This window comes from Carettochelys insculpta, chromosome 10, assembly GCF_033958435.1.
Source record: "Carettochelys insculpta isolate YL-2023 chromosome 10, ASM3395843v1, whole genome shotgun sequence".
NCBI lineage: Eukaryota > Metazoa > Chordata > Testudines > Carettochelyidae > Carettochelys > Carettochelys insculpta.
The window spans coordinates 53,840,918-53,855,360 of record NC_134146.1 but is presented as its reverse complement, the minus strand read 5'-3'; the positions used below and the strand labels follow the sequence as shown (position 1 = coordinate 53,855,360).

The following is a 14,443-nucleotide window of genomic DNA, read 5'->3' as shown; positions in this document are numbered from 1 at the left end:
TGGAAATTCCAGTTCATCCACCACTGATAAATCTTTTGAGTATCAAAATTCCTATGGCACTGAGTAGAGGACCATGATCATAAATTTATAGCATACTGAAGCTATACACCAGTAGTGAACGATGCTTTAGTTTGGATGGCACAAGGGTCCTAACTGGGGACTGATCCTTAGAAGCTGCCTCAATTTAATTCCCAGGCTCTTCCTTGCTCTGGATTTAAGGGCCAAGCAGAAGTTACAATTCTGGGAGATGTATGACTGAGGCAGCATTCACAGAAAGCATCCATCACTACCCGACACAGCCTCCTGACTCCTCTCACCCTCCCCCACTCCCAAACAAACAAAAAAAAAAGGCAATGTGAATTCTGGAACACCCAGCATATCCTGTCAGGAGAGTACAGCTCCCTACTGGGAGGAAGAGGAACAAAGTTAAACCTCTCTCTATTTATCTACTAACCAGCTAGGTAACAACTCTCTCATACTAACTAGTACTAAATTATAAACAAGTAGTTAGCCCAGGCATGCTCAAGGCAGACATGCTAGGGCTCCATTTCAGGCTGAGGTGGATCAGAAGGAACTAAAGATGGGTCACCTGTGCAGGCCTATATATCCTAAAAAGTTTACGACTTTGGGTTCTTTGGTGGAATGCAGCATACACGTAGTAAGCTAAATTGATTCTGCTAACAGATCATCTCCAGTCAAGGGCTCAAGAAATGCATGCAAACCTGAAATGACTGAAGTGGAGCACCTATAGGTACATTATTCAGAGAAGAAAAGATGGTTCCTCTCTCAATTAAATTGTCTCATTCTCCTGTGTGGCAATGTTCCTGCAAAGATCAGACCAGAAAAGAGTGTGACTGGGGAAAAGAGAAATATATCCTCCAGTGAAGTGTTAAGTGTCCATACAATCTGGCATTTGAGGTGTTTTGATGAATGGGACAGACAATTCTGATGCATCTGAAGAGATTGCAGTTGGGTGGTTAGTCGAGGGATAGGCCAGTACTGTTGAACAGTCATATCCTACACTTTCAGACACAGCCAGTAGATGTCAGTCCTTTTGGTTAGAAGTCAGAGCCACTGACAGAACGAATAGATCCTTTTTCTTCTGCACTTTACCCCCTTACTGCAGGCTTTTTTCAGTGTATCTGCACGTTAGGATCTATATACAAAGGCTTAATTGACCTGGTCAGGGAGGGATCTCATCTTTTATGAAAAGACCTAGATGGGTATCTGTCCTTGTGACTATGGAAGTGCAGCCTACCTTCACTGGAAGTACTGTAAGCGGAGTCCTCAGAGTTAGCAGCAGCCGTCTCCAGTCCGCTCGTGCTTGTTGGGGTGTTGTTTTTCTCTTGGGGCCATTGTAGAGTACAAACAACCATGGCCTATATCAGAATGTGGTCTCAACCTTTTCTATAAGGTGTTTCCTGAGTTGAAGCTCAAAAACTTTGTGTGCACAAAAGCTTTACCTAGTATGGGTAAAGAACTATACTAACTACATTATACTTAATAGAACTATTTACTATATCTATTTTGTTTTGTTTTGTTATACCTATTTATAGGCCAAAGAGAAACCTGGAGAAATGGGGACACCAGCTTTTCAGTTCAGATTACAGAAATGTAGGGAGGAACTAGGGAGGATTTGGCTTGGACTCCCTCCTATGCCATTATTCTGGGGTATGATGAGAACGACTGTGCAAATTTGGGCCAGTGGATGCTGCTTGTTAGAATTTCCAGTCTCTGGTGGATAGCAAGTACCAGTACCCACCTGTGACATACCTATAGGGCCTAGGAATTGAAGAACAACTCACCCTTAAAAGTCCCCTTGTGACTCAATGTAGTCAGTGACATACACAAAACAATTACGTTTTAAAAAGTGTGTTTTATCTCTTTCAAATGATTTATAGCTCCCCCCCCGCCCCCAAAAAAACCTGCAGAGTCTTTGAAACAATTGAGCTGAAGACACATTGTTTTTACTCACATGATGTTTTCCACTGACTTAGGTTTAATAAAAATGGAGATTGGGTACAGCTGAGCAATCTGCAACCTCTTGATCGCATTGCCAGAGACATCAAGAATGCAGTGTTTCCCCTAATGCAGAAAAAAAGTGGGGGGAGGGGAAGGGGGGGGAAAGAGTGAAGTCCTCAAATCACACATGTGCATATTACATGCTATTTAGAAGTGACAGCTGGGCTCCTGTGAAATCAGTGGTAGTTTTCTAGTTGTGTTCAAACTTACATCAGTAGAACCCACTGATGTAGCGTTATTGCAACAAAAACTCAAGCATTTACAGTTGTTAGCTTTAACGAAATGTAATTAAATACAGGTTGATAACACTTTGCTTTATTACTGGAAATAATACTGGCCTAGCTTTTTTCACATATCTGTCACATATGTAAGCAATATCAAAAAATTTCAAGAAATTATAATGACTTAATTTTGGTTGGGGATCTTCTTTTCTAAGTGTATTAGAAGGTCGCACACTTTCTTACACCTAATGGGAAGGGCCACACTATAACAGACTGTTCTGCAGTGAGTTGCTCACTATTGCATCAATAAAGTACTGGTGATTGTACCTCAATAAAAAGTAGTAAATTAATTGGTTTGCCCCATACTGATTAAACATGGGCCTTTTCTATTTCATGATTACTGACTCTGCCTTTGATTAAACAGAGCACTTTCAGTAATACAGTTTTCTTATTTTTGTTAACTTTTGGGGGTGGGGAAGGAATCCACAGCCATTTTTCTACTTTTGGCCTAATATCTTGAACATTGGCAAAGTGAAGTGTGCAAAAAATGTTAAGACATGGGGAAGACTTTCACCATTGCACACATATTTAATGCTCTCCTTATATTAGCCCAGTTCTTTGCACTGGCAAAAGAGGCTGTGCCTACACTACAGCTCAATTTCGAAAGGCGAACTTTTGAAAGCCTCCTTTCGAAAGATCAGCTTTTGAAAGCACGTGTCCACACACCAGAAGTGGATTGAGATTGCAATCCACCCTTTCAAAAGACAAGTTCCCTCTTTCAAAAAAGGGCATTCACACGTTCCAGGGTGCTCTTTTGAAAGAAAGGCCCAGGAAATGCCATGGATGGGAGTTGCATGGCAGACAAGCCCTTCCGGGGGCTGCAGCCTAGTGCTCCTTTAAAGGGCCCCTCCCCAACACCCTCATTCTGAACATGCCATATGCTGGCTTGCCACCCAGAGCGCAGCAGACCCTGATCATGCAGAGGAGACATTTCAGGGCACACAACGGACCACCAGTAGCTCCCCAATGCTCTACCCATCGAGACCACAGTCAGCCTGCTGACCATGCTACTAGCTGCTGTCCTGCAGCAGCTCTGGGAGGATACCCTGATGGCCTTCCTGGTACAGGCCACCCTCGCAGGGCAACGCCCGTGTCCCCTCCCCCAGGTTGTTCAGTGCTGGTGGGGTCACCCCACCAGCAGTGAAGGGTGGGACCAGCTGGTGCTGGGGGACTGGGATGATGACCACTGGCTCCAGAACTTCTTTATCACCAAGCAGACATTTCTGGAGCTGTGTCACTGGCTTGCTCCAGCCCTCCAACACCATGATACCCATATGCCACCCACAGTCCCCCTGCAGAAGAGGGTAGCCATTGCTATACAGAGTTGGCCACCCTCGACTGCCACTGGTCTGTCAGCCACCAGTTTGGGATGGGCAGGGCCACCAACTGTACCGTCCTCCTCGAGGCAAGGCATGCTCATGGCACCCACCCTTCAGGGGGAGGGGAGAGGTCCTGGGCAAGAGGGACCCTTGGAGACTGGGGACATTGGGCACAGGGGGGTGGGTCAAGGGCCAGGTGTGTGCGGGGGAGGGGATGGGGATGAGTGGAAGAGGTGGATGATGCTTTTTTCAAGCAACTAACAAAATCATCCAGAGCCCAGGATTTGGTGGTGATGGGGGACTTTAACTATCCAGATATATGCTGGGACACTAATACAGCGGGGCACAGACTATCCAATAAGTTCTTAGACTGCATTGGAGACAATTTTTTATTCCAAAAAGTTGAAAACGCCACCAGGGGAGAAACTGTTCTGGACTTGATTTTGACAAATAAGGAGGACTTGGTCAAGAATTTGAAGGTGGGAGGCTGCTTGGGTGAAAGTGATCATGAAATCATAGAATTCACAATTCTAAGGACTGGTAGGAGAGAAAATAGCAAAATAGAGATGATGGATTTCAGGAAGGCAGATTTTGGTAAACTCAGAGCTGGTAGGTAAGATCCCATGGGAGGAAAAACTGAGGGGAAAAACAACTGAGGAGAGCTGGCAGTTTTTCAAAGAGACATTATTAAGGGCCCAAAAACAAGCTATTCCCCTATGTAGGAAAGATAGTAAATATGGGCAAAGACCGCCTTGGCTTAACAAGGAGATCCTGCATGATCTCAAACTAAAAAAGAAATCCTATAAAAAATGGAAACTAGGACATATTACAAAGAATGAACACAGGCAAATAACACAGGAATGCAGGAGTAAAATTAGAAGGGCTAAGGCACAAAATGAGCTCCAACTAGCTACAGGCATAAAGGGTAACAAGAAGGCCTTTTACAAATATATTAGAAACAAGAGGAAGACCAAGGACAGGGTAGGGCCATTGCTCAGTGAGGAGGGAGAAGCAGTAATGGGGAACTTGGAAATGGCAGAGATGCTTAATGACTTCTTTGTTTCGGTCTTCACAGAGAAGTCTGAAGGAATGCCTGACATAGAGAATGCTGGTAGAAAAGGGGTAGAGTTAGTTTTTGAAATAAAAAAAGAACAAGTTAAAAACCATTTGGAAAAATTAGATGTCTGCAAGTCACCAGGGCCTGATGAAATGCATCCTAGAATCCTCAAGGAGCTGACAGAAGAGGTAGCTGAGCCGTTAGCTCTCATTTTTGGAAAGTCATGGGAGACAGGAGAGATTCCAGAAGACTGGAAGAGGGCAAGTATAGTGCCCATCTACAAAAAGGGAAATAAGAACAACCCAGGAAATTACAGGCCAGTAAGCTTAACTTCTGTGCCAGGAAAGATAATGGAGCAGGTAGTTAAGGAAGTCATCTGCAAGCACTTGGAAGGTAGTAAAGTGATAGGGAACAGCCAGCATGGTTTTGTAAAAAAACAAATCATGTCAAACCAACCTGATAGCTTTTTTTGACACGATAACGAGACTCGTAGATAAGGGAGAAGCAGTGGATGTGGTATACCTAGACTTTAGTAAAGCATTTGATACGGTCTCGCATAATATTCTTATCGACAAACTAGGCAAGTCCAACTTAAATCGTGCTGCAATAAGGTGGGTGCATAACTGGCTGGCTAATCGCACCCAGAGAGGAGTAGTTAATGGTGCTCAATCCAGCTGGAAAAGCATAACAAGTGGGGTTCCGCAGGGGGTCTGTTTTGGGACCAGTTCTGTTCAATATCTTCATTAATGATTTGGATATTGGCATAGAAAGTACGCTTATTAAGTTTGCAGATGATACCAAGCTGGGAGGGGTTGCAACTACCTTGGAGGATAGGGTCATAATTCAGAATGATCTAGATAAATTAGAGAAATGGTCTGACAAACAGGATGAAATTTAATAAAGATAAATGTAAGGTGCTGCACTTAGGAAGGAATAATCTGTTTCACACATACAGAATGGGAAAAGACTGTCTAGGAAGGAGTACAGCAGAAAGGGACCTAGGGGTTCTAGTAGATCACAAGTTAAATATGAGTCAACAGTGTGATGCTGTTGCAAAAAAAGCAAACATGATTCTGGGATGCATTAGCAGGTGTGCTGTGAACAAGACACGAGAAATCATTCTACCGCTCTACTCTGCACTGGTTAGACCTCAGCTGGAATATTGTGTCCAGTTCTGGGCACCCCAATTCAAGAAAGATGTGGAGAAATTAGAGAAGGTCCAGAGAAGAGCAACTAGAATGATAAAAGGTCTGGAGAACATGACTTACGAAGAAAGGCTGAAAGAATTGGGCTTGTTTAGCTTGGAAAAAAGAAGATTGAGGGGGGACATGATAGCGGTTTTCAGATATCTTAAAGGGTGTCATAAGGAGGAGGGAGAAAACTTATTCTTCTTGGCCTCTGAGGAGAGAACAAGAGGCAATGGACTTAAACTGCAGCAAGGGAAGTTTAGGTTGGACATTAGGAAAATGTTCCTAACTGTCAGGGTGGTCAAGTACTGGAATAAGTTGCCAAGGGAGGTTGTGGAATCTCCCTCGCTGGAGATATTTAAGAACAGATTAGATAGATGTCTATCAGGGATGGTGTAGATAGTGGTCGGTCCTGCCGTCGGGGCAGGGGACTGGACTTGATGGCCTCTCGAGGCCCGTTCCGGTCCTAGTGTTCTATGATTCTATGAGTGAAATACCCCATCGTGCACTCACAGGCGTGTTCTCTCCCCACCCCATGAAGGTTGCCCGGGAGATCAGCGACATCTTACTTTGCTGGATTGTCTGAGTTGGGGACCTCGCTGTTGCCCTCATGAGGTTCGAGGAGCTGGGCTTCCTGAACTTCATTTGGGGTTCTGGATGGGAACCACACCATCATCTGGGACCCAGAGCACAGTGCATGAACCTTCGTAAATCACAAGGGGAACCACTCTGTGCAGCTCCAGGCCCTCGTGGAAGGGTCACGGCTGGAGATCCCAGAGGACAGAGTGATGATGAGGGTCCCATTACTGGAGCCCCCATCATTGCTCTGGCTTCCATCTCTATGTCCGTCGTGTGTGAACTGCTGCCTGCAGGGCCCCAGGAGGTGGTTGAGCCCCTGCAAGTGGGGGCTGGTGGCAGCTGCTGCCCCCAAGCATGTGGCCACATCACAGGCCTCGTAACAGGCCTTCCTTAGCTCCTTTGCCTTGGAGAGCACTTATTCTGCTGTGCGGGTGGGGTGGCCCCAGGAGCTCAGGACAGTTGACATCCGGCTGAAGGCTGTGGCATTCCAGCTTTGGCTGGTCACATGCAGCAGCAGCTCCTCATCCCCAGAGTGCCAGCGAGTCCTTCACCTCCGCCTCGCTCTAGGAGGGGGCCCTCTTCTTTGGCCCCTGGCTGGGGTCCTAGGAGTCTTTGGATGCCTGGGAGGGGTCCCCTGGTGGGGTTGAGGGCTCCTGGCTGCTGGACACGCTGCCACAGGATTGATTCAGGGAGCTCTGAAGTCTGCTGGAGGATGCGGTGGGAGCTCGTGCCGTCCCTGCTGTCACCACACCCTCAGCTTCCTGCCACAGGGTTTCTGGGTCTCTGTGTCTTTAAGTGCAGCTGGACGCACTGACTATAGAGCTCCACTTGTGCTGGAAGGGGCCTCCCCAAGCACCAGCTGGACGGTGGCATGGAGGACTCCCTCTCTTGAAAGAGTGACTATACACATTTTCTTTTGAAAGTGCCTTTCAAAAGAAGGCACTCCTCCTGAAACAGGAAGGGAGGAGCAATTTTGAAAGGAGGACAAATATTTTTTGAAAGAGCGCATTTTGTGTGTAGATGCTCCGTGGGATCTTTTGAAGGAGCTGTTCCTTTTGAAAATTATTTTGAGAGAACATGCTAGTGTGGATGTGGCCAGGCTGTCTGGAGGATAGATCTGTATCTCACCAGAGGGATTAATGCCTATTTTGGGTAAAGGGACCAATTAGTGGAACGTGAAAGAAAATGTGTTGTACTCTACTGTTAGGTACAGCAGAACTGCTGAAAAGTCTGTGATGTTTAAACTGTCCAATAAATTTTTTTTTATCACTTAATCATGCAGAACTGTTTGAGGTCTGTAGAGCTGTTCATTAATTTTGACAACTGTAGTTTAGTACTATTTACATTTATCATTAATTTTTAAGGCCAGAAAAGGCCACTAGATTATCTAATTTGACCTATGTAACACAAGTGAGAGATATTTTGGAGCATAAGCTTTCATGGGCAAATACCTGCTTCATCAGATGCATGAGTGAGGGGGAGGGGGGTGTTTCAAAGGAGTATTTGAAGAGTGGGATCCCAGTAAAAGGGAGGGCCAGAGCTGACAAGGTCTATTCAGTCAGGGTGGAAATGGCCCATCATCAGTAGTCTACATCAAGAGAGGATAAAAAAATAAGTCAGATAAGTCAGGGGGTGCTTCTTGTTCTCGACGATACAGACTAACATGGCTACCTCTCTGATACAAGTGAGAGTGTGTTTTTTTGGCAATTATTGCAGATAGATTACAAGGTATAGGGAGTGTGTTACCGACAGCTCTATAGGCAATATGTAAGTGGAAAAGAATTCAGGGGTCTTTCCCCTTAGCCTCTCACTTTCATTCTTTTGAGATTTTGGGTGGATGAGGTATGTCCTGAGGTAACTTTAACTGTCACTACATGCACTTTGTGGTTCAGAATAGACAAGGTCTAAGGGCAGATGTACATTACAGTGGAAGTTCAAATTCAGGTACACAAGTCTACCTACATTAATTACATAGCTAGAGTCGACATACCTTAACCTCAGCTTTCATGGCAAATTCACCTAGGGAGGTCAATGGGAGCATGCGCTCCTGTCAACTTCACCTATGCTTAACGGGGGGCAGAAGTACTGGCACTGATGTAGGTGCCTGTAAGTTTGATTCAGTACATCCCTACCAGTTGCACTAAATTGAATTCTGGAAGACTGACTGTAACCAGGTCAATCTTCCCTGTGGTGAAGACGTACCCTTAGTACTATGAGATACTTCTGTGTCACTCTGATATTAAATCCTTGATAGAGCAAAATTGATTTTTTTGTGAGAAGGAGCAAATTCTTCTCTAAATGATAGTATTAAAATACTGATTAGAATAGTGAATAGAATCGGTTGTATATATAAATTATAGTATATATATTCTCTGTTAAGAATTCTGTACTTTTATACTAGCTATTATACATGTTCAGAAGAGCATGATACATAAATAAGGACCTATCCATATAGCTGTGAAACTTAAATCAATTCAGCAAATGAAAGTCAGACACCAGCACTGGATTTCACCTTTTCTGCTACTTCCCGCACTGACTGAACACTTGTTCCATAAAGGTGATTGTTATACTGGCCAGCCTCAATGAATTTGTGATCCTGAATATCCTTCTCCATCTGTTCTCGAGAGGTGACAAAGTGATAATCTCGTCCATCCACCTCATAATCTCGTTTCGGTCTGGTAGTATCTTTAAAGACAAAGGAAGAACTATTTAAGTAGAAAGCTACTGCTTTCACTGCAAATATGATATTTTCTACAATACTTGTAAGCAAATATTTCCACAGAATGTCTTCCATTTATAGTGTAAAATTGTTAAATGAGAAATAGACAGACATTTAACAGTTAAATAATTCTGGGAGGGTAAAGACAAGCCACAATAAAAAAATTACTGAGCTTGACAGATTTTACAGCAAGACTATGACAATTTATCTGTTTAAATTCACTACAGTATTTGCACGGACTTACGTGGAACACATGATCCAAACTTGTCTGGAAATTCTGAGATTAAATCATCATTTATTCTGTCTTTCATGGGTCCCAAAACAATTACTGGTCGAGTGTAATTCACTGTTGAAGATACAGACATAATATTTTTTCATTATAGCATGATCATTAAAACACCTTCACATTTCACCAACAACCTAATACAGCTAAAACAGGCAAAATGTACACCAGGTGAGAGAAATTACTGAAGGCTGTAAGCCAAGCCGTACTGAAGTCAACATGAGCTGCTGCATGCTCCACACCTTTGAAAAATGGATCACAAAAATGGATATTTATGTCCTAAAGAGTGTAAGATTTTTCAAAAGCGCTCACTAACCAACAGCATCATTTAAGAATTTCAATAGTTACTATATTTTGAGACTAGCTATTTTGAGAACAATGGATGCTGAATTGAACAGATACTGCAACTGCATGCTTTGGGAACCAAACTGTATTATGTTTATGAATGGGTGTGTGCGGGTGTGTGTGTGCATGTCTGTGCATGTGTGTGCACATGCAACTCTTGGGTGGAGGAAAGAACTGCTACAGCTCTACCAGAAATTACCAGTGGGAGGTGATTAAGGTGAATCATTTAGGTCTCAAATATCTCCACAGAGATATCATTTCCTGGGGAGGCTTGCATATACTGGTTCAAACTGGATTTTGCAGAGACCAACAGATTTTAAAAAGGGGGTTTGATATTAAAAAGCTAGATTTAAACTGACTCAGTGCCTTCTTTCTACCCAGTAACAGGCAGGATCTTCCTGTCCAAAAGTCCTCAACGCCTGCAAAAGGCTTGGAAAGACTTTGGCCTACTAGAGCCCAACAAGACAGATGGGCAACCTCTTGTAAACTTTTACCACGTGTATTGGAAACTTTATTTAAAAAATTCTCTTTAATGATTTTATACTAATATTCTTGCTTAGAAAGAGCTGTGTGGTAAGTTGTGAGCATTAAAAACCCTGACTTAAAGGGGAAATAGATATGAATTTCCACAAAAGCCAGGCAATGACTGAGAGTCAGAAACCTTAAGAAGGTATCCTTGAGGGACTGCAAAATTCAGGTGCAACTGCAATACCTTGAAACTGTGACACTGAACATGATGCTGATTCTGAGAAATCTCAGGTATCCTGAAATCCCCCCACTACTCCTTTGGACTCTCCCTGAAGATTTCTAAGCATCAGGATAATTTTCTCTTTCTTGCACACTTTATAAATACTATTGTAATTATATACTGCACATACAGAATATTCTGATGAGCCTTTTTACTTTCAAATTCAAAAATGAGGTATAGATCCTAACAACTTAACTCTCAGTCTGCTGAAAAATCAATCCAAATAGATAGCAACTGCACACTTAGAAAGGGATCAGAATGATGAAAGAATGAAATGGTGGTGGCATTTAGAAATAACTTAAAAATAACAGAAGCTGAGGAAGAATTCTGGCTGTTATCCCATTAAGTTTTACAACATTTTGACACCCTTCCATTTTCAGACACATTTTTGAAGCTGGAAAGGTTCACTTCTAAAAATTCAAAACTTCAATTTTGAAAAACAAACAAACAAAAACCCCACATTATGTGATTAAGATAATGAAAGCGTTCATGTAAAAATCATGTGTTGAGGGTGGGGGATATTTAGAATAGGAACAAATAGGCTTTTCAATGAACATTTTTTCAAAAACAAAAACGTTTAAAATACTTAAATGTGTTGTAAAAATAAATCTTTTTTAAAAATGGTAAATATAGTGAAAAAATATTTTTATCAGCTCTAGCTGGCACTTTAAAAGTGTCAATAATTTGTTAACATAAAGCCTTCTGCTGCCCTAGAATGGGGAAATGGAATTAGAGTAGAACAGAAACATATTAAGAGTATTAAAAAAAACAAGTAACCAAGCTCGAGGATCTGACAGGATTCCAATTCACACAAAACTCAAACATAAATTTTCCCTGTGTAAAATCAGTGGTATAAAGATATTACCTGGAACTTGTATTAAGACTCACTAATATTGATGACATGGTCATGCATATATTGGAATAATAATTTAATTTGTTTTATGTATATAGATATTGTGGTGTTAAGTGTAATGTCAGTGTCTAGAGTGGGATGGGAAAGAATTGTTAAGTGGACAAGGGCCATACTCTTCTACGATATTAATGGAGGCGGTGTCGGGTCTTGAGAGGCGGTTGGATGCAGAAGGGAGTTTAGGATCTGGCAGATACTTTGGGTGAATGAGAGGGTTGTGACCAGGGACAGAGAACTGAGCTGAAGGGTCCAGAAAAGGGTACAGATGCAGAAGAAGATTCTGACCTGAGAGAGATGTGTAGAAGTGGATGCAGGGTCTGGAAGAGGGTTGTGACTTGGGGCAGGGGTTTGGGCTGTGATATGGGAAAGGAGATTGGAATGCATAGTCTGAGAAGAGTATGGGTGCATGAGAGGATTCTGATCTGGAGAAAGGGTGGTGGTGGGGGTGACGTAGAAAGGAATGCAGGACCTGGGAAGGGTTTGCGACCTGAGGCAGGAATGACAGCAGGTTCTGAGAGGGGACTGTGACCTGGAGAAGGGGTGATGAACGAGGGGTGCAGGATCTGGGAGGAGGTATGGGTGCAGGAGCAGGGGTACAGAGGGTTTGGGTTATATAGAGTAGGGATGTAGGAGGGGTGCAGAGGACTGGGAGGCAGGGAGAGCCTGGAGTGCCAGAGGCAAGATCTAGCAGGCAGGCACTTACCTGGGCGGTTCCCAGTCAGCAGCCAGGCAGGTTCCTTAGCTAGAGTGCTTCCCTTCCATGCCCTGCCACGTTCTCAGAGCAGTGCAAGGGTCACAGGTATTGCTCTGAGCCCAGGGAAGAGGTAGGTAACATGCTACCTCTCCTGCATACAGGTAGCTCTTACTGTCTGGAAAATGGCTAGTGGGAGCTGCAAGATTTTGCTGGGGTAAGGACGTGGGTAGCCTCTCTGTGCTCCCTCCTATCCTGGGCTCTGCAGCATTCACAGAACCCTACAACTGGCTTTTCTGGGCACTGAAGTGGGGTGGGGCAGGCAGGCAGATCTGGCCCCACAGCCATATTTTGCCTAGCCCTGATTTAGGTGCACACGGAACAATTTTGCTATCACAATAAACATATTTTTAAAAATTTACTAGGTTCTACAAACCTTCTTGTTGGCTGACTGGCTCATAAGACAAGACGTACTCTTCTTGGCCACCTAAAAATTTAAACATATGTAAGAAAATTTGCTGAAGTGGTAAGTAGCTTTTCTTTTTTTTTTTCTTTTTCTTTTTAAACTAACTGGCATACATGTAAAATAACAGTCTGTCAGAGAAAGAAAGTTAGATCAGACAATCCTCAACACATACATCATGATAATACTCAAGAAGGAAATTCTCTACGGAGCGGTTCATTAAAAATCACCACAAAGACAGGCCAAACAAAAATTTTCATAACACAATGGGCATACCTGTTTTATTAAAGTTTTTACAGTTTGCTTTTATTTATGGCATGAAGATTTTTATAGAAAATGTTAGAATGTTTAATTTATGTCAAGCATGAGATACGAGAAGTTTTAGGTACTGTTCAACACTCTTGCAAATGTTTTACTGAAAAAAATGCATGCATGTTGTCATTCACTGCTAGAAGCAGAAGCACATTCATTAAGATCTTTTCTACACTAGAACTGCATTTAGATTGTAGATTTTCTTTTTTTATATTTAAATATAAATGCCACAAACTTGTATATGTCTGTCTTAAGCTGCTGCATGAACTCTTTCACAAATGGATATTTAGCCAAAATATCTTTTATATAATACAGTCACTAGAAAAGACATTTTTATACTCTATATACAAAATAATGCTTATTTAATACATTTTATCTATGACAAAACAATTTTAAATGTGAAGTTGGAACAGATGTAAATAAGGAGACTGTTCTCAGCTCCAGAGAGAACATCAGCAGTGAATGAGATAATCATTTAATATTCACCTTCAATGGCTGCAAGCTTTTAATATGTAAAATGTAAGCATCTGAAAATGTACTTCAGCTGCCATCACTGCATTCATACAAAGTTTAGTGTGAAATGATGAAAATCTGTCACAATATGATTTTAACAACATTCATCATTCAAGTCATGTAAACCATAACATTAAAAATTCAAAAGCCAGCAATTCAGATAATACATTAATTATTCTTTAAACAAAGACGTTTTCCTGAACATTCAACTAATACCACCAAAAACTTGTTTGGCCAATTTTTGGAGAATTCATTGACATTTATCATACACATTCATGTGTCATAAGTGACCCTAATGTTGCTTCAATGCAATTGTATAGCAATGGATGGCACCTAAAGGTCTTTCTAAATCCATATATTGCTATAAATATTCTCCTCTCTTTTATTTCAAAGCAAAGAACATGTTTTTATTTTTATTTTTAAACAAAAATCGGTAATCTCAGAGGAAATGGACATTACTTACCTCTCACTGGAATAGTCAAGATGTGTGGTCCCATTTCTATTCAACTTGTGGATACATATGCACTGTGGGCAGCTGAGTCTGGAAATTCTAGCCAACAGGGTATGTTGGTCCACACGTGCAATAGATTTCCTCATGCTATAAGGAGCTCCAGGCAGCTGCCTTGTACTGTTCTAGTAAAGATAAATCTCACAAAGATGCTGCACAGGTTATTTGTGCTTTAGTGGAATAGGCCCTCATTAGGGTACCATTTGGGGTCTCCAGCAGTTGAGGATGAAGTCTAAAAAATTAACACCATTTACTAAAATTTCACCAAATAGCATCAGCTTTCAATGCTAACTAAAACAGCACATCTGCAGCATATGGGACTTTTTTATTCTGTGGAGTGGGGGTTAGACTAGAATTTGCATCTGATATGGAAGCTGTGGGGATGGGGATGTGGAATAGGCTGAAGGAACTAGAGCAGGCAAGGAAATCACAGTAAAGGGATAATGCTGGCGTTGACAGCCTAGAGATTCAGGCATGGGTACAGAGGCTGGAGTTGGGTTGGCCAA

The 14,443-nt window shown here is 42.3% G+C and overlaps 1 protein-coding gene across 15 annotated transcripts in view; it reads right to left on the bottom strand.

The window, feature by feature from the left end:
- Positions 1 to 14,443, bottom strand: part of DLG1 (discs large MAGUK scaffold protein 1) — a 352,797-nt gene that overhangs the window by 20,150 nt on the left and 318,204 nt on the right. For all 15 annotated transcript variants that reach the window (XM_075004306.1, XM_075004311.1, XM_075004308.1 and 12 more), the window contains 4 exons: positions 12,578 to 12,628; positions 9,409 to 9,510; positions 8,958 to 9,130; positions 1,976 to 2,085 (listed from right to left, as the gene is read on the bottom strand). In XM_075004306.1, coding sequence (XP_074860407.1) covers positions 1,976 to 2,085; positions 8,958 to 9,130; positions 9,409 to 9,510; positions 12,578 to 12,628 — 436 coding nt within the window. The remainder of the gene's footprint in view (positions 1 to 1,975; positions 2,086 to 8,957; positions 9,131 to 9,408; positions 9,511 to 12,577; positions 12,629 to 14,443) is intronic.